The sequence below is a fragment of the Pectinophora gossypiella genome, chromosome 6 (genome assembly GCF_024362695.1).
Source record: "Pectinophora gossypiella chromosome 6, ilPecGoss1.1, whole genome shotgun sequence".
NCBI classification, from domain to species: Eukaryota; Metazoa; Arthropoda; class Insecta; order Lepidoptera; family Gelechiidae; genus Pectinophora; species Pectinophora gossypiella.
The window spans coordinates 9,877,334-9,898,815 of record NC_065409.1 but is presented as its reverse complement, the minus strand read 5'-3'; the positions used below and the strand labels follow the sequence as shown (position 1 = coordinate 9,898,815).

General features: G+C 37.9%; 1 protein-coding gene across 2 annotated transcripts; it reads left to right on the top strand.

Moving 5' to 3' along the window:
* Nucleotides 1–12,596: 12,596 nt before the first annotated feature.
* Nucleotides 12,597–20,828, top strand: LOC126367596 (allantoinase). 2 transcript variants are annotated; one of them, XM_050011186.1, is made up of 11 exons: nucleotides 12,597–12,803; nucleotides 14,149–14,300; nucleotides 15,070–15,184; nucleotides 15,828–15,974; nucleotides 16,695–16,752; nucleotides 16,871–16,942; nucleotides 17,166–17,259; nucleotides 17,542–17,755; nucleotides 18,827–18,956; nucleotides 19,708–19,913; nucleotides 20,578–20,828. In XM_050011186.1, exons 1-11 carry the CDS (start codon nucleotides 12,648–12,650, stop codon nucleotides 20,704–20,706), a joined length of 1,473 nt encoding a protein of 490 aa, XP_049867143.1. In that variant the 5' UTR covers nucleotides 12,597–12,647; the 3' UTR covers nucleotides 20,707–20,828. The 2 variants fall into 2 exon arrangements, with proteins under 2 accessions (XP_049867143.1, XP_049867144.1); XM_050011187.1 differs by lacking the exon at nucleotides 16,871–16,942.
* Nucleotides 20,829–21,482: the final 654 nt, after the last annotated feature.

The window sequence follows — 21,482 nt, the reverse complement described above, 5'->3', positions numbered from 1 at the left end:
CTACTGATACATACATAAACTCACGCCTATTTTCCACCGGGGTAAGCAAAGACTATGGAATTCCATTTGCTTCGATCCTGACACAGTTCTCTTGCTTCCTACACATTCATCAATCGTACACGCTACTGATACGATGAAAAAATGCGACTCCCTTTCTTCTCTTATTAGGATGGTATTATTAACTAAGCTTAAGCTGAGACTGCCCTCAAGAACACGCTCCCTGTTTTTATATAAGAGCTGTCATATTGTAATGATCTTGAGAGCAGTCTCGAAGATGAGATTAGCTTATTAATAACACCAATAACTGCTGTATACTTCTACCGTAAGGAAAAATTTTATACGAATACTACTTACGTAAAACGTCTAAATTATGATCGAGTTTATATTATACTTACGTATATTTATTGCGTTTGTGTATGAACAGCCTCCGTGGTCTAGTGGTTAGAGCGTTAGGCTCACGATCTGGAGGTCCGGGTTCGATTCCCGATGGGGACATTGTCGAAATCACTTTGTGAGACTGTCCTTTGTTTGGTAAGGACTTTTCAGGCTTGAATCACCTGATTGTCCGAAAAAGTACGATGATTCCGTGCTTCGGAGGGCACGTTAAACCGTTGGTCCCGGATATTAGCCGTAAAAAACACCTCCACCAACCCGCAGTGGAGCAGCGTGGTGGAGTATGCTCCATACCCCCTCCGGTTGATTGAGGGGAGGCCTGTGCCCAGCAGTGGGACGTATATAGGCAGTTTATGATTTATGATTGTGTATTCATAAAGAGACAAGATTCAAAAGACAAACTTCCGACACGGACATGATTCGGACTCGCAGCTCCCGTCGAATTGCGACTATCCATGCGAATTTTATCAATTGTGGCCTTAAATAGTAACCCAGCACCTCTCCATAACCGGGCACTGTGTAGTGGTAGTGTGTATTTACATTGTGTTGCGAGGGTGCGGATCATCCCGCGTGCTCTTGCGCAGGGTCAAGGTGGGCCGTTGGCATTTGACGGCGATTCGTCAACCACGGGGCTCGCGCCCACATCGATATGTAATTATACAAAGTTCCATTGTAATCCAATAATAGCGTTTGACAAATCATACTTACAAGACTGATGACTTGCGAACAGCTTTCCGTGCTTTGAAGGACAAGCTGTTTAAAGATTTTTTGGTACGAAAAGAAAGGTACTTACTGAACGTACCAAGCTTACCTATACGCTGTACCTAATTATGATTAACCATCCCTAATTATAGGCCAGTCTTAGAAATCGACTATGAATAGCGTTGGGTTTATAACATGATGTAATTTTTTATGTGTAAGAAAAATAAAAATGTAATCTGTGTAAATGTATGTTCTCTTGTGCATTTTGTGTTTATGCCGGTAAGTATTGTTGTTGTTTACTTATGTGAGTGATCGCACATTATCTAACAAAGTCCAGCCTGACTGCTTTCAAACGGTAAATGTACCTCGTATGCAGATCATGTATTTTTTTACCGAAATTTGAACATGGTGACTATTTATCGCGGACTACCTACTTCTTCATGTCAGATCGTGAGTAAGGATACGATCACGGGCTTCCTATCACGTTCTCTAACGTAATCGTGATTAAGCATAAACGATGGTCTAATAAAAGCTTGTTACAATACAATTCATCGTATCTATCTGTCGTGAACCATACATAATCATGTAAGGTCACGAATTATCTGAATTCTGAATCACATTCCAAAACTGAAATGTGTCATAGTTATATGAAATACCTATGGGGCAAAATACCCACAAATGGGCAACGTGCCCATAGCTGTCTAAATATAGGGTAAAAAACCAACGATGTTAGAATATGTGATTAGAATGTTTCATAGTTATATGAATACCTATGGGGCAAAATACCCACAAATGGACAACGTGCCCATAGCCGTCTGAATATAGGGTAAAAAGCACACGATGTTTGAATATGGGGTGAAACCCCGCGAATGGCCTCCAACCGCCCCTTACAGCCATCCCTGTCCACCTGATTGCCTTGATAAATTCATCTGATTACCTGATAAATCACCACAACGATATTACCTACTGCAATGTTTTACTGTTTGTTTTACTATCCGTTTTACTGTTTACTGTCTGTTGTTCTCTTTATCGATTTGTATCGGATAATACAAATATAGCATAACTGATATCTAAGTAATTAGGAAAATATATAAGTATTATAAGACTTAACTGAATATTCTTCCTGCACATCGACAGGAAGTCTGATAAAACTGTTGTTGATTGTTATACCTGAAAACACACTGTTTCTTCTCTAATCTGTTTCTGAATAATCTGAATATTCTTTGATTTCTGTTCTCTCCTCTTAATGCAATTTCATTTGTTCCTTTGTCGATTTATACCAAATAATACAAGTACCTATAGCATAACTGATATCTAAGTAATTAGGAAAATATATAAGTATTATTAGACTTAACTTGGGGGAGACCTATGCCCAGCAGTGGGCGTCGTACGGCTGATGATGATGATAAGACTTAACTGAATATTCTTCCTGCGCATCGACAGGAAATCTGATAAAACTGTTGTTGATTGTTATATCTGAAAATACACTGTTATTTCTGCTCTGATCTGTTTCTGAATAATCTGAATGTTCACTGATTTCTGTTCTCTGTTCTAATGCACCTTCTTTTGTTCTCTGAAAATTATTTAGTTTTTTCGTAATGACAGCCCGCCAAAAAGCATCAACTTTTTTCTGGCCAGTGTTATTATGACATATATAACCTACAAATCGATTACTCACTCGAGTAAAAATAAAATCGATATGATGCATTTTAATATTATTATGAATTTGATTATTTAAATTCGAGAACTGATTACAGTTCGAGACACTGCCCCGACGCAAGAATTATGAAATACACATGTGTTATGATTAAGTTCAGCATTCTAAACCCTGCTGTAGATTTTGAGTAGACTGTTCAATTTGCTGCACTATGTTCTGAACAGCTTGATAAGCAGTTTGTTGACTTAGACTCAAACTCTGTTTCATTGCTATGTCCTGTTAATTTAGCTGAAGCTGTTGTTGATTATGAAACAACGCACTGAATCAAAATTTTGCTGATGTTTTCAATAAACGTAAGCAGATACGTCTATTCTGGATAACTGAAAAGTATCAGTAATATAACAACTTAATATATCTAATATCACAACTTTCTCCAGATGATGTTAGCATGTTTGGTTTGTGCTGACAAATAACGACTGAAAAAGGACAAAAAATTTGAGCTATTCCAATTTGTTGCTACTGGAGGTACAGCTTAATAGAGGGCAATTAGGCTCTCACCTGAATATCCTGATCTGCGACTGAAGAGGTCGAGGCTGCTGATATCATCGACAGCTCCCTGATATGCGTCAGCGTATAGTTTACCTCTTTGAACTCTTGATTAATGTTCTCCAACTCCCGAAGCTCGTCAACAAGGAAGAACTTTTAATTGTACTGAATAATAACCTGGAAGGCATCCACTAGCTGTGGATAATGACGCCTGGATTGCTTCTGCGCCACTGATAGCACGATTGTTGATTTATGTTCTATAACTGTTGCATATGAATTGGTTAATATACGATATTTATTTGAAAACTTGGTCTTAACTTTTAGCAAATGGTTGGTATTCATTCTAATAACAATACTTACTGACTATTTCGAATATGTTTACACTGAATTTTTGCAATATAAATTGAAGTAAAACATAATAAAATTTGTACCCCAAAAACATAAAATCAATGAATTAATACTTTTCGAAACTCTTAAATGAACTGACTTACAACAAACTTAACAACTCAATTCAACTGATCTGATTTCTGATTTGTTGATAACTGGTATAGTCAATCTGATTTAATGTTGATAACTGGTATACTCAATCTGATTTAATGTTGATAACTGGTATAGTCAATCTGATTTAATGTTGATAACTGGTATACTCAATCTGATTTAATGTTGATAACTGGTATAGTCGATCTGATTTAATGTTGATAACTAACATGGTCAATCCAATTTGATGTTCATAACTGTTATGGTCAACAGTTACATGGTCTATCCGATTTGATGTCGATAACATTAACAACTGGCTTCGTCCTTCTGATTTATCAACTGATTTGGTTGATCTGATTCGCAAATAATCTGGTCAATCTGCTTTGACAACTGATTTGGTCCATCTCATTTAACTACTTATTATTGGCCCATCTGATTTGAGTCAACTGATTTAACAACTGTTATTGGCCCATCTGATTTAAGTCAACATTATTGGCCCATCTGATTTGAGTCAATTGATTTAACAACTGAATTGGTCCATCTAATTAGGTCCATCTGATTTGATGTCAACTATTCTGTATCTACTGATTTCGTACTGAGTATCATAACACTAAATTACATGTTCAAGATATCCCAGCATCTCCACCATGTCGTGAACCATACATAATCATGTAAGGTCACGAATTATCTGAATTCTGAATCACATTCCAAAACTGAAATGTGTCATAGTTATATGAAATACCTATGGGGCAAAATACCCACAAATGGGCAACGTGCCCATAGCTGTCTAAATATAGGGTAAAAAACCAACGATGTTAGAATATGTGATTAGAATGTTTCATAGTTATATGAATACCTATGGGGCAAAATACCCACAAATGGACAACGTGCCCATAGCCGTCTGAATATAGGGTAAAAAGCACACGATGTTTGAATATGGGGTGAAACCCCGCGAATGGCCTCCAACCGCCCCTTACAGCCATCCCTGTCCACCTGATTGCCTTGATAAATTCATCTGATTACCTGATAAATCACCACAACGATATTACCTACTGCAATGTTTTACTGTTTGTTTTACTATCCGTTTTACTGTTTACTGTCTGTTGTTCTCTTTATCGATTTGTATCGGATAATACAAATATAGCATAACTGATATCTAAGTAATTAGGAAAATATATAAGTATTATAAGACTTAACTGAATATTCTTCCTGCACATCGACAGGAAGTCTGATAAAACTGTTGTTGATTGTTATACCTGAAAACACACTGTTTCTTCTCTAATCTGTTTCTGAATAATCTGAATATTCTTTGATTTCTGTTCTCTCCTCTTAATGCAATTTCATTTGTTCCTTTGTCGATTTATACCAAATAATACAAGTACCTATAGCATAACTGATATCTAAGTAATTAGGAAAATATATAAGTATTATTAGACTTAACTTGGGGGAGACCTATGCCCAGCAGTGGGCGTCGTACGGCTGATGATGATGATAAGACTTAACTGAATATTCTTCCTGCGCATCGACAGGAAATCTGATAAAACTGTTGTTGATTGTTATATCTGAAAATACACTGTTATTTCTGCTCTGATCTGTTTCTGAATAATCTGAATGTTCACTGATTTCTGTTCTCTGTTCTAATGCACCTTCTTTTGTTCTCTGAAAATTATTTAGTTTTTTCGTAATGACAGCCCGCCAAAAAGCATCAACTTTTTTCTGGCCAGTGTTATTATGACATATATAACCTACAAATCGATTACTCACTCGAGTAAAAATAAAATCGATATGATGCATTTTAATATTATTATGAATTTGATTATTTAAATTCGAGAACTGATTACAGTTCGAGACACTATCGTATCCTCCATGGTCCAGTGGTTGGGCGTTGGGCTCACGATCCGGAGGTTCAGGGTTCGATTCCCGGTGGGGACATATCACAAAAATTACTTTGTGGTCCCTAGTTTGGTTAGGACATTACTGGCTGATCACCAGATTGCCGCCGTTGGTCCCGGTTACTACTTACTGATGTAAGTAGTCGTTACATGAGCCATGTCAGGGGCCTTTGGCGGCTCAATAGTAACCCTGACACCTGGGTTGATGAGGTTGGTACTCCACCTCACAACCCACACGATAGAAGAAGAGATCATATCTATGCTTAGCAACTTGTAAATGTGCCTACCTACCCCACTACGGTTCATGTGCTTTGAACGTGAAATGTGCTAATACGTGTAAGAAGGTATTTATATTTAAATATTAGTATCAAATTCCATTGATAAAGCCGATCATCATAAATAAACCAGCCCTTTAAAAATAACAATAAAAAGAAGATTCTGAAAGACTCGATGCAGAACCAAATGTATAAATAACCCCTGGGACTTGAATTATTACACGCAAGTCATAATATATCTTCTTTAAAACGCTTTTAGCCTGGTGGTCTTTAACCTGCATCTGTAATTCTTACGGGTAATTTTACAGAAATATGAGCCGATAAGTAAGTAATTAAAATATTTGCATTATTATTAATAGTCCACAATAAAGCTAAGTGTGTACCTACCTAAGTTATAGTTATATCTTACCTCACATTGGATCTCTCTCTCCTCAATAATGTATTAAGGGGTACCTAAGTAAGTACAGCGAGGCAACTTGTGTGTCTAAAGGTATTTATCTACTAACCCGCAGTGTATTACCGCAGCGAAGTAGAGAACCATGTGTGGAATCACGTAGGGATATCAGAAGATAGGAGAGGAGGTAGGCATGACGTCATGGTAGAAACCTACATTCTTGAATGGACATGAGTGTTGGTACCATCGCTCTGCTACAACAGATGGCGTAAGTATAGCGGTGATCGAAATTATTATTTTTGTCATAAGTAGATAAATGAGCTCTACACCATTTTGCCACTACTTGAAGTTCTTAGAGAACCTACAACAAAAAGGTGTAAAGCTCATTTAGCTTAGTTTATCTATGACAAAAATAATAATTTCGATCACCGTGGTCCAGTGGTTGAGCGTTGGGCTCACGATCCAGAGGTCCCGTCCCGGGTCCGAATCCCGGTGGAAACATATCACAAAAATCACTGTGATCCCTAGTTTGGTTAGGATATTACAGGCTGATCACCTGATTGTCCGAAAGTAAGACGATCCGTGCTTCGGAAGGCACGTTAAGCCGTTGGTGCCGGTTACTAGTTACTGATGTAAGTACGTAGTCATTACATATGATTCAGGTCAGGGGCCTTTGGCGGCTAAATAGTAACCCTGACACCAGGGTTGATGAGGTTGGTAATTCACCTTACAACCCACACTTACGTTATCTATTGTCGCCGAGCTAGGGTCCCAACACCCTTAATCAAAATTACTTTGTATTTAACTTTTTTACAAAATCAAACTATTTAAAACACTACAATACGCTGCCATCTCGGACGGATCATCGGAACTATCCACTTAGCTTGTAAGCTGAGTATTGAAACCATTACAAGACCAGATTTTTATTGTTTCTCAGTTGTATCATCAGATGGCGCTGAACAGAAGTGATTTATTGATTGTTGTAAACAATCGTGACTTAGCGACTGCTCAATGCTCATTATAGAGACGAGGCACTGAGGGCCTTATCAGTCGTTATCGGGTCGAATTGTTTACATATTGCCTCTCGTGCGCTGTGATGATTCTAATAGGGACGTATGCAGGGAAATGCTATTTATTTTTTTCTTTTTTTCATCTTCTCTCTCTCTCTCTTGGGTCGGTCCCTCATATCTGATGAGAATCGTGGTCATCATCAGGGTTGCATCTGGAGCGGATGATCTGCCTTCACCGGTTTCTGTCCAGGGCTTCCCTTACGACTGTGTAGAGCTTGGATGACGACGAGTCTTTCAATTGATCGGTCCATCATGATTATTATCTTACATACTTATTTTTGTTTTTTAATTCTAATTTGCGACAAATACCATCTGTGATCCCACAGTTGGGAATAGGCCTCTTATTCACCTAAGATGTGGCAAGTATTAATAATTTCGACTGTCGCTATATCTTATTTAATAATATTCGACTACACCGAATTTCTTCCCGTTCATCTTATACTTGATCCACACAGAGTTATGGAAGCGGGATAAGCCGGCTGACACGTTTTTTTTGCGCTTTCACACAAAGAGATGTGACGGGATTAGTGCTCCCATAGTCCTATCGTAGGATAGAATTCAATTGAATTTTAATATAGTTTAATCTGACGTTTGAGATTCTGTCCGTATTAGAATAAAGGGGCTCCTCAGTCATCATGTACAGACACAGTTGTCGATACTTTATTATAAATCTTACCTACATACAGAATAAACTTGCTTATAAGTACATCGTTTTATTTTTTCATACCTAACATCGTTTTCTTCAGCATAATTATGTACTTACTTACATATCATTACTTAAGTACAACGGCATGGTCTAATAGGAAGAGCGTTGGTTTCTCAATCTAGAGGTCGATTGTGGGTTATAATAAAAATCACTTTGTGATCCCTAGTTTGGTTAGGACTAGTGTTGGGTTCTTACCCGGAAAATTCCCGCGTTTTGGGAATTTTCCCAATTCTGAGGGAAAAAACCCGAAAAATTCCCATTTTAAGGGAAAATATTTTTTATCGCATATATTTGTATTAAAAGTAAGGATTTCCAACAAAGACCATTTAAATATAATGTATGCCTACAAATGCCCAATTTATCTTCTGTCGTAGTGTCGTATGAACTCTTAAAAAACTTAAAGGAGATCATCGGATTTCGGCCCAGAAGTCAAAGTGCCGGGCAAAAAATAATTTTGCTATATTCCGTTAGATCTTATCCATATGAGCATTTATTACTATGGCACCAAAGCTGTAGGGTCAATATCTTCGGTTTTATTCGATTTAAAAAACTGAATTTTCATACATTTTTGGTGAAAATGTGAAGTGCCGGCCATGAAACAATATTTGTATATCCCGTTAGAACTTATCCATTTGACCATTTATTATTAGGGCACCAAACGTCTATGACCATTATTTTGACTTTTGTTGGACTTTACGTTATAGTTTCTGTGTGAAAAGTGCCGGTCAGCAAAAAACACATGTCAAAGCTATCGAGAAGATACCTGTAAACATTATTCACTATGACAAAAACGTGTATGACCATTTATTAGTTTGGCTTTTGTTGGATTTAAAAAAAAACTTGATTTTTGATTCATTTTGTATAAAAATAAAATATAACAGGCGCGTTATTTAAGGGATCGTCAAAATGTTTATTACTATGGCATTAAACGACTATGACCAATATTTTGAACTTAATTCCATTTTCCAAAAATCAAAAAAAAGTTTTATCTAGTGATAATGGAACTATCTTGCTAAAGGCGTAATATGGTGGTCGTCTTTTGAAAAATAGGTTTGCGTTTGACCACTACCTTACCTGATAGTGATACATGCTTAAGAAACTACTTTTTTTAAAGAAAAGTGTATACAAGGAATAAACAGTGGGGTGATAGAGGGACCTACTATGTTATCGGCCGAGTAGCACCAGGACATTGTGATAGGCATACTTGCAAAGTACAACTACCCGACTCCTGTTTTCCCTAACAGATACTTCAGACGTCATGCCAATATACGAGTTTCGTCACTAGATGGCAAGCTTATCTTTGGAGGGTGGTAACCATTTACGGTCAAGGTGAATCAATACCATAATTCAACCTAAACTTAGGCCGTAACGTTGAGTCGAATGCAAAAACTACAGCCAACGTCATATCTAAAATCAGATAGTATTAATATAGAAGTTCACCTAACAACACACAAAACAAAAACACAAAGTATTTATCTGACTAATAACTAGTCATTGGGAAAGCTCTGCTTGTTGTCATTGTTAAAATTTATAAAAAAAAGTTTTTTTTAAAAGTCCAATAAAAGCCAAAGTCGACATTTGGTAGTATAGTAAAAATACATCGTTCAAGTCGTTTACCAAAAGATTTGACTTATTTTGTTTCGCTGGCTGACATTTTCCCATTTGAACCAAAACGGAAAGAGAGACGAATAAAAAGTCAAGATAACGGTCAAAAATGTTTTGCGCCAGATTATTAAATGTTTTAAAGGTCCTTTGTAATCCGCCGTACCGCATTTTTTACCCAAAGCACTTTATTTTCATACAAAACAAATAAGAAATCAAGATTTTTAAAATACTTACACTAAAAGCCAAACTAATGGTCATACAAGTTTGGCGCTATAGAAAAAAATGTTAACAGACATCTACTCGATACTCTCAACATGATATTTTTGCTGGTCGGCATTTTTCATATTTAAAATAAAACGTAAATTCCAATAAAAGTCAAAATAATGGTCATAGATGTTTGGTGTTATTAAAAAATATTGAGAAGCAACTATTAGACAGATTCGACGTATTTTTTTCGATGGCCGGCATTTTAACATATTAACCAAAACTGAAAGTCCAAATAATGATCATAGAAGTTTGGCGCCATACTAATAAATGTTCTAACGGTCCTTTGTAATACGCCTGTATACCTTTTTTTCCAACGGACATAATATTATTTTTTACAAAATGTATGAAAAGTCGAGATTTTTAAAATCCAATTACAGCCAAACTAATGGTCATACACGTCTGGTGTCATAGTAAAAAATGTTCAGAACAATCTACTCGAAAGGTTTGACACATTTTTTTTCTCTGACCGGCACTTTCAAATTTGGGCCGGCCAAAGTATGGAAAGCCGATGATCTCCTTTGTAATATATTTTGAATGGAATGTTCGATTTTAATAATTCCATGCAAAGATATCTACATATTATAGGATATATAGGATGCTTTTGGCACGAGAGAATGTCATCATCGAGGAGCAACATGGTTTTGTGCAAGAAATTGGGAGGCACGAATACCTACAGATATTATTTACTTGGACTATGAAAAAGCTTTTGATCGAGTTCCTGTCACACCATTGATTGCTAAATTAGAGCCCTTTGGAATCAGAGGCAATGTCGTGAAGTGGATTGAAGACTTCCTGTCAAATCGCACATTCTCTGTGCGCATCGGAGAATCATACTCTGTTCCCAGAAAAGTCCTCAGCGGTGTGCCGCAGGGATCGGTGTTAAGACCTATTTTATTCAGTATCTACCTTACAGATCTTAAACATGGTATCATGTCTGATATATCACTCTTTGCAGATGACACGAAAATAACGGGGAATCCACTTATTAGCCATAATATAATCCAAGATGATCTTGATAGAGTAATTGCTTGGACCCGAGATTGGCTAATCACATTAAACGTAGACAAATGCACTGTGTTGCATGTTGGCAGTAACCACCCCACGTTGAGTTACACCATTGACTCAAAACCTCTCGAGTGTGTTAAAAAATAAAAGGACCTTGGCATAACGATAACACATAATCTAAAGTGGGACGAACACATTATTGGAATCACTAAGAAGGATAACTCCCTTTTATACATAATTAGAAAAGCTTTTTATCATATAGATACGGAATTGTTTCTTAGGCTTTACAAAACTTACTTACGTCAGACTGCTGTTAGAACATGGGTTTCAAATATGGAGACTTTACTATCGGAAGGACATTGCACTACTAGAGAGAGTCCAAAGAAGAGCAACAAAGATGGTGACAGTACTGGCTGGCCGGAGTGGACCTTAGCGGGGGCCGCAGGACTCTCACCTCTGGCTTGCCTTCATTGGCCAGCCAGAGTGGGGCGTTAGAGCTATACGCTCGCAGGGTGGAAGTGAAAGATGCACAAGTCGCGAGTTGGTAAGGCGGGTAAACCGCCTCGCAGAAAGCGGTGTACACCTCTTGACACCCTGAGATGCTCACAACCATGTTGCTGCCTTGCCGTCCAGTCGCGTCGGCTAGATAGGTGGCCCAACCAGTGAGTGACGAGTCACCGCCTGCCCAATGTATCTCTGTTATTAACATTGGTCGAGCAGGCGCCATAGTCCCCCATAGCCCCAGTATATAGGTTCACTAACCCCCAACCTAATAGCCCAGTTACTTTTGTTCCCATAATCTGCAATAGTCCTACACGAACCAGGGATAGTCTTTGGGTGCACTCCCATAGTGCATACAGGGATAATCGCCGGTTGGTGTCACAACACATTTAGAGTAAATTGTCTTAAGGGGCCTCTACGTGTTGGCTTCGGCCCCACGCACGCCTTCCAAAAGTCAGGGACTCCATGACAGACCCGACCCGAGACATGGAAACGACATACAAATAATAATAACATTAAAAATAATTAAATAAAAAATATTTTCCCATGATTCGGGAATTTTTCGGGTGTTTATTTTATTTTCCCATATTTTCCCGATATTTTTTCTTTCCCACCCAATTTTTTCTTTCCCTGCCCATCACTAGTTAGGACATAGCAGGCTGACCCGAATGTCCGAAAGTAAGATGTTCCGTTCCGTGAGCACGTTAAACAGTTGGTCTCGACTACTACTCCTACTTACTTAAGTATGTACATAGTCGTTACCTGAGCCACATTGTAGGGAGCGCTGGTAAATTATAATAAAACCCCACACAAATAATTGAATGAACTGTATTACTTAGGATATTATATCAAATTACAAGATCCAAACATTGAGACGCGTTGGTTTGCTGGCGCTAGAGATATGGACTGACCATAAATGATAGACTATTAGGCATGTCCCATACGCACATCAGGGGTGTCCCTGAAACTACGGTGATGAGGTAGGTCATAGACCTCACAACCCACTCGAGAGATTACCTACCTAAGTAGGTAGTTATCTAAAATAATGAAATTTTCCTAGAGCCAGCCCTGCTCGATAATAAAAGTATGTAACAAATTTGCTTACAGATAGATCTATAAGTTTGTTTATAGCTGTTGTTCAGTGTAGTACAATAAAGATGTCAAGAAGACAATTGTTTCTGAGCAGGCGAGTGGTGACCGAAGAGGAGATTATCGATGGAGGCGTTTTGGTTGACGAGAATGGTGTCATTGAGAAAGTTTTAAAGAGAGACGAAGCTAGGAAACTTGCCGCAGAGGGTGATGGGAAAATCAAGGTATGATGTGGAGAGATCTGTAGATATCAGTGGACAGATAGAAGGCAATAACGCACGAAACTTAGAAGTTTCACTTATTAGCTCGATCATTCTCCCCCTGTACTTCATCGTGAATCGAAATAGGCGTGGTGTGCATAATCTATCACAAAACTTCTTAGTTCATTTTCCTTTCGTCCTTTTGACTACCATAATTGGGATCTGATTTTCCCTTGGCGGGTTGGAGGGTCAGACAGCAAGTCGCTGCTGTAAAAAGCCGGACTTGTCAAATTTCAGGTTAAGTAAGCGGACCCTGTGAAAACGGGGTAACGCTGGGGAGATGATGATCTATGATGTTAATTACTGTACATAACAATCAAGTGCCCTTAACCATGACACAATGTCCTCAGACACAATCTGAAGATTGGCTGCAATTCAATCTGTTGACCTATTTGTGAAGATCTCGCGATCTTGCCTGTCCGTTATTCGTTACGTAATGTACCGACCGATAAATAATTGGAAACTTTAAAGATTGTAATTAATAGTACTTAGGTACACAGTTGTAGTTTGAACGTAGTACCTATTTTGGTTTGTCTATGGTGGTACTAAATGGTACCTAGAGTCGTCGAAAATAGGATTAAGAACTAAATAATTTTAATTCATACCATTATAAAGTTCTGAATAAGTAGATTAAGTAAATAATATTCGTAAACTGAAGACATTAAAGTAAGACAAAAATCGTTTATTCAGCCTAAACGAATTAAAATGTCAGAAAATGAATCTGGCAGGGTAAGCGTAATATAATATTATGACATACATACATAACATAAGCAGTCTATACACGTCCCACTACTGAGCACAGGCCTCTCCTCAATTAATTGGGTGTATGGAGCATACTCCACTACGCTGCTCTGCACTTTTTAAAGCAACGATCACCAAGTACTTAACACACATTAGGAGCGATTCTAACAACAAACGTAGTCGGTAGGTACCTACTTATGTACAGTCATGAGCAATATACATATTTGACATTTAGTGACACTTACAGTTCAATTTGTCAAAAAAGTTAATGTGACATCGTAAAGTGTATACATTTTAATGCTCGTGACCGTACTACCTACCTTATGTAGACCTTATCTAAATAGACACATAGCTCAATACCTATCTTTCCTACAATAGAGTGTACTTACTTATAAAAATAATTCGTAGAACGGCTCATAATCATAAATCAAATAACGTTTATGATGATGAATTGTTTAACGGAGGCAGACCTGAACACGTATCCCTATAGGATAGGTTCCAGCCTAGTGTAGCAAAAAAAGTACTTCTAAATGCCATCCTATTTACTTGTTATACCGCCGTCCCCCAGGTGGTAGATGGCGGGGACCTAGCTCTGATGGCAGGCGTGGTGGACTCGCACGTGCACGTCAACGAGCCAGGGCGCACCGCCTGGGAGGGGTTTCGCACCGCCACCAACGCAGCCGCTGCCGGCGGCATCACCACCATCGTCGACATGCCTTTGTGAGTCAAATTGCTGATGTCCTTGACCTACCAGGTGATATGGGGGACCTGGTGCATAGAGTATATAATAATACTACATATAGAACACTCCGCCCCGCACCAATACGAGTTTGATTAGGTCCCCCCCCCTTATTTGCGTACCAACTGTTCTACAGTATTTAAGGAGTAAAGAGCGCGCGAAGATTATAGGTATGTGCCGCTCGCATGAACACGGTAATACACTGCATCATTGAAGTGTTTGTGTAAGAACGAGATTTTTGTATGGATCCTCGGGATGTGCTGGCGCTGATGTCTGAAGCGTTGGACTTGCATTTAGCTACACGTAATCATAAGACAGGGTGCACCGTGAACGTGGCCACTGCCAGCGGATACATCACCAGTCATACGTAAGTACCTAAATCAAACAATAAGTCTCAATGTAAAGGAACCTTGTATAATTCACATTAAAATTCAAAAATATCTTTATTCAGTAGGTAACATATTTACACTTTGAATATTATATTAAGGGCCTTTTTCACAACATGCTGATAAACTGTTTAATCTTTATCTAGGTAACATCATACCCTTGGCTTTATAACAGAGATTCATGATACCAAATCTTACAAGAAATCTTGACATAACAATAGAGTTAGCAGTAGTAAAATAAGTACCTACGCCATGTTTATGAAATTTTCATCAATATAGGTACTTAGTATAATTTTGAAAATTAAAATTTCTCAATATACTTAAGTCCTAACTCATAATAAGCATTAAGCTATGCATTTTTCAGGAACTCCATTCCACCGACAACTACTGTGGAGAATCTGAAAACCAAAGCATCCTCAGCGAAGAACAACGTCTATGTGGATGTCGGCTTCTGGGGCGGAGTTATTCCGGGAAACCAGGTGGGGTTTGATCACAATTTAACCGGTATTCTTTGCCTGAAACTTTGCTGTTTTCGCGAAACACACCATTAAGAACTATACTTGCTTGAAGTTGAAGTTGAAAATGTTGTTAATATAGACCATTGTTGACGGCGATAAGGCTCACCACCTATCACATTGGTGTAACAGAAAGCTAGGTGAGGTATGGGTACTTGGGATATATTAGTGAGCTTATATATATATGTATGTTATGTAACTAAAGGGGGGTTTTCTTCGTGTATCGTGTGGGTTGTGAGGTGGACTACCAACCTCATCAACCCTGGTTTCAGGGTTATTATTGAGCCGTCCCTGACATAGCTTAAGGTAACGACTATACTTACTTACATCACTAAGTAACCAGGACCAACGGCTTACGTGCCTTCCCAAGCAGGGATCATCTTACTTTTTGGACAATCAGGTGATCAGCCTGTAATGTTCTAACCAAACTAGGGATCACAAAGTGATTTTTGTAATATGTCGGTATTCGGTTATACAGTTTTTTTTTAACTAAGTATTCTATATTTGTAATATTATGGTTTTGATTTTTTTAGGTTAAATTATGTTTTTTATGAATTCAAGAAAATGTTTATAGTAAGTAATTAATTATGTTTGCTCTATTACGCAGCATTCCCTACGAGACTTGGTGAAAGCTGGAGTAGTAGGATTTAAATGTTTCCTTTGCCCAAGCGGTGTAGAAGAGTTTCCCAATGTAGAACTCAGGGATCTGGAAAAGGCCTTTGAGGCATTGGAGGGCACAGGGTCATTACTAGCGGTGAGTTGTGGTAGTTTTTAGTTGAAAAGAGAGAGAAAATCTAACAGTGTTATTACGAAACGAAGACTTAAATATAAAGTAAGTAGGATTAAAGTATAATCCGTGTCACTGCAGCGTTACTGTCGCAGATTCTGCATAAGTAGAATTATTATGATTTGTTTATTAGTTTCATACCCTGATACCGACCCCGCCGGCGTGGTCGACGATTTCCCCCAATCAGCGCTTATCGCTATCGACCCACTAGGGTCGATTAATTCTTTCAAATATTTTTCCTCTCAGACGACGCCTTGAGCCGAGGTTCGCGCTCAACTGGGCACCCTCAGGCCTGTTGTCTTAAACGTTGTACCGGGTGAGAGCCTTCAGCGTTCCCCATTTGTCCGGCCAAGTATTTAATGCCATCTGCGGCAAATCTACAATAAGTCACGTCAAAAAAAAATAGTTTCATTAAAATGTATCGACTTCCTTCTTGGCGTTGATTATTATTTTAAACCTAGTTTATCATTAGTCTTCCCTTTGTAATAATGAGGTATTTTGCAAATAAATGTTTTTCCCCACCCTGTGTAAATTAGTAGTCATCGTATCATCATATTCGTCAGAATATTGACTTGTTTAATTTAGATCTTTAGAGGGCACCTTCGTGCCTTCAAATGCAGCATATAGGTATTTTTTTAATTGAATTTGATATGCCTATTTTATAATGGAACGAATGTGACATTGCAGTTCCACGCCGAAATAGACGATGAAAATACTTCTCATGAACCGAAGCAAAAGAAGAAGGGTATGTTAATAATTCTCCTTATAAGTAGAAACTGATATATTAAAAATTATATTTATATATGTATAATGTGTATATAGTGAATAATTTATTTCTATATTTTATTATTTATTTCTTTGAGAATGGTCCGGGCAGTTGTGCTTTTCATATCAATTCTGTCTGCCACTGTCTTCACCGTGCCTGATAATTAAGGGTATGTTAATACGCTAATTAATTAAACTTAATTATAAATTATTATTTTTTCCGGGAATAATTATTTATTATATCAAAGTTAAAATATTTCTTTCTTTTGGGAACATAACTTCGCGATCGAAGCTGCTGATGAGATCTTTATTCAATCTGTTTTCTTTTTTCATTTTATTCAGGTACCTATATCATAGGTTAATCAAGTTTAAAAACCTATGTTTTCATTTCAGACCCCAAGGAGTACCAAACGTATCTAGAGTCAAGGCCTCCAGACATGGAATTAAATGCCATATCTCTTATTACAAGTTGTCTAGAGAAAACAGAGTAAGTGTCTAAGCCTATCTAGTCATTAATATCTATTAGCAGTTATACCAAACTAAGTAAGTATACTTAAGATATTTTTAGTATAAGTAATTTAGACTAACTAAAGATGACTTTACACTGTGAATACTTACATGTAATTTTATCCTCAAACCCGCGAGATTGAAGCCTCGGGTAAAATGATTCCACATCTAAACGTTTGAACTTGATAAAATTAATTTACAATCCGCGCGTACCAAGGATATAAGCTGATTCGCAGGGGTTACACGAATGCTTTTTTTACAGTGTAAGAGTGCATGTGGTGCACGTATCATCAGCGGAAGTGGTGCCACTGTTGGAGAGGGCACGTAAAGTGAGGATGGCGACGGGCCACGGCGCGTGGCGGGGCGGAGTTACCGCCGAGACCTGTCACCATTACCTCTCGCTCAGCGCGGACCAGATACCGCGAGGGCACAGCGAGTATAAATGCGCTCCTCCTATCAGGGACAAGGATAACAAGGTAGGCACTTAAGTACCTACTTACTGAGCCTTCAAAGCTCATCCATTTTGCTGATAAAGCAGTAAGCGCATCCGATGCAAATCCAAGTTATTTTTTTTTTTTGTCGTCACTTATACATTTGAAGAGCGTTAGGCTCACGATCTGGAGGTCCGGGTTCGATTACCGATGGGGATATTGTCGAAAACACTTTGAGAGACTATCCTTTGTTCGGTAAGGACTTTTCAGGCTTGAATCACCTGATTGTCCGAAAAAGTAAGATGATTCCATGCTTCAGCCGTCGGTCCCGGCCATTAGCCGTAAAAAAAACACCTCCACCAACCCGCATTGGAGCAGCATGGTGGAGTATGTTCCATGTTCCGATTGATTGAGGGCAGGCCTGTGCCCAGCAGTGGAACGTATATAGGCTGTTTATGATATTATACATTAGCCGCAAGTGGCATTTTAAACTACTTGGTTGAAAGTTCAACAAGATTGAGCCTGACTTTGTATAAGTCCTCAGCGTTCATTTATTTATTACACGTCTTGTATGCACCTGGAAATATTGTCTGTGGTTTGCGTATTTAGGAAATATATTGTACATAGTAAAAGAAAAAAGAAATACAGCGCTTAGATGAAACTAGATAAGCTATATATTTTTTGAATGGAAGAGAGTACTCAACTTTGAATTTATCTTAATGTACACCAGCTAAATGTACTTTAAAAATACGGGTCTACTACTTAACTTATATCATGTATATTTATGTGCAATATGCGGTAGTCAAAGAAATATCGTAACATTGCTTAAAAAAGGAAAATAATTGTCACTAAAAACTCGCAACGGCTCAATTTTGCGGAGACTGCAGCCTTAATTGAATATAGGCTGGTAGGTAAGGTACCTAAATGTGTCTTAACCTCTTAAGGCTGAAATTTCCAGGTTTCCTATAATCCAAATATCATCAGCCACAAAATCACTTTTGAGACTGTCCTTTGTTTGGTAAAGACTTTTCGGGCTTGAATCGCCTGATTGTTCGAAAAAGTAACATGATTCCGGCGATTTAATCCAAATATAAAAGTTCTTAATAACATTTTCAGGAGGAATTATGGAAATATTTGTTGGATGACAAATTGGACCTGGTGGTGTCAGACCACTCGCCGTGCACTCCCGATCTCAAGTGCAGCAACAACTTAGAAGCCTGGGGAGGGATATCTTCGGTGCAATTTGGTACGCAATATCTGACTACATTCAAGTTTCACACATCTAACTCCATCCAACTATAAGTAGCTCATAGATGACAAAACTATAGTTAGGTACTAGGTACTTATTTTATTAAGTAGTCGTCTGAAAATAAACTGTGGCCACTTCTGTAGAGATGTTTATCAGACAGGAAGTCGTCGTATTTAAAAATTACGTATAATTACTTGCAATGGTTAATCAAAATAATACGAAGTAGTGGCAGTCCATTCTCTACATAATATATCTCTACATTCAATCTACGATACTTTCATAATATTATGAGATAAGTAAAGTTTGTTTGTGGGAAGTATACTCTGAAGTTACTAGATCCATTTTGAATATTCTTTTGTGAGTAATAGACAATTTGTGAATAATACTATATATAGATATAGGCTATTTATTTGATAACCGAAAACCACGTGGACGTAGTCGCGGATAGAAAGCTAATAGTCATCGAAGCAATTTATCTAAAAAAGCAATTTTGCTATTTGAAATGTGTTTATATTGCGCACTTACTTTTATATGCGCAAATGTCAAAAAGCAATATTGCTTTTTTAGATGAATTGTTTCGATACGGACTTCAGCTCCCAAGTTCTAGTAAAATTCTATTTAAAGATAAAATACTTTATTGAGCACAATGTACAAAAGATACAGAAATAAGGACAACAGATTCAGAAAGGGCACAACAGGCAAAATACAAATGTAATAGAATATTAAAATACGGCTCCTCAATTTCCAGGTTTATCTCTGTTCTGGACAGAGGCGAGCTCCAGAGGCCTAGATTTGAAAACCGTTTCAAAGTACCTTAGTTCCGGCCCCGCCCAGCTCTGTGGTCTACAAGACCGGAAAGGAGCGTTGAAGGCTGGACTGGACGCAGACTTCATCTTTTACGACTCAGATGCATCGTTTACTGTTACAACTGACATAATTCGGTACAAAAATAAGGTATGTACTTACTGAAAAATAAAACGAAAAAAGAAAGATATATAAAAGAAAGCTATAGTAACATAAGCTCCCGACTACATTCCCAATTTCTAACATGATGGACAATTGTTATGGGCTATACGCTGATCCGTGTCACCATAAGTTTCATCATATATCCATCTTATGACTTCATATAAAGAGTGGCTGCAAGTTGTCTTTGATTACTGTGGCTCTGCCCATCCCATTAGGGATGACGGGCGTGAGTTTTTAATAATTTTACATATGTATATGTAACTACTAAAAAAATATCTGCATATGGTTGGTTAATTTAAGATTGTTACCTTCAAAAGTCGTTGAACCCATAAGTAGACATCTAACAATATTGGCCCCGATTCCGGAATTTTATTTTAAGTTATACTCGTCATTGTCTTATCTGCCGAAAAGGAAAAAGACGGATGAATAACAATTGTTAATTTTAAAATAAATGAATAATCCGGGCGAATAAAATAGGCATCTTACTGATATGTAACCCGTTTGACGTGTATGGGTTGCCTGTCGATTACTCGTCCCTTTCCTTTTTGGCGGATAAGAGAATGACAGGTATAACTTAAAATAAAATTAGTTGGTGTGTACTAGAATTAGCAGCATTGTAATATTAGTTAAATTATATTATTATAAATTTCAGCTATCACCATATCTGAATAAGACATTGAAGGGTGTAGTGAAGGAGACATATCTGCGAGGACAGTTGGTGTATGCTGACGGGGACGTGGTGGGAGAACCCAAGGGGAAACTACTCTTAAACAACTTTTAAATCAAGTGATAGTTACGTCATGAAAAACCAAAGTACTTAGTTACTAGATTAGATTATAATTTATAGTTAGAAAATGTACAATTATCTGTTTGGAATAAAATTAAATAATAATACAGAAAGTGTATTAAGTATTTTATTTAGAAATACCTTTAAGTATAATTTCTGCTGTCAAAGTTCTTTTTTCTTTTCTATTTTCTACTGTAAGTTTCGTACTGTCAGTGCACAGGTATTATTACCTTATCCAGAACTGTATTTTAGGGCAGCGATTCCTAGTGTAGTGAGTACCGCGGAGTTTAGGGGTACCGTAGAAAAGTCAGCAGGGTTCGCGAAATTATTGTTTGTCTGTCGTACTGGCGAACTATATTTATTATTGACAATACAGTCTTCTTCTTCTATCGTGTGGGTTGTGAGGTGGATTACCAACCTCATCCAACCTGGTGTCAGGGTTACTATTGAGCCGCCAAAGGCCCCTGGCATGGCTCATGTAACGATTACTTACTTACTTCAGTAAGTAGTAACCGGGACCAACGGTTTAACGTGCCTTCTGAAGCACGGATCATCTTACTTTCGGACAATCTGGTGATCAGCCAGTAATGTTCTAACCAAACTAGGGACCACAAAGTAATTTTTGTGATATCGAACCCGGGACCTCCGGATCATGAGCCCAGTGCTCGACCACTGAGGTCGTTAAGGAGGACAATACAGTGAGACGGTTGCATACATCAAATTTGAAGTGTTTATTCAATTATTTATGGAGTTCCATAAAATAGACACTG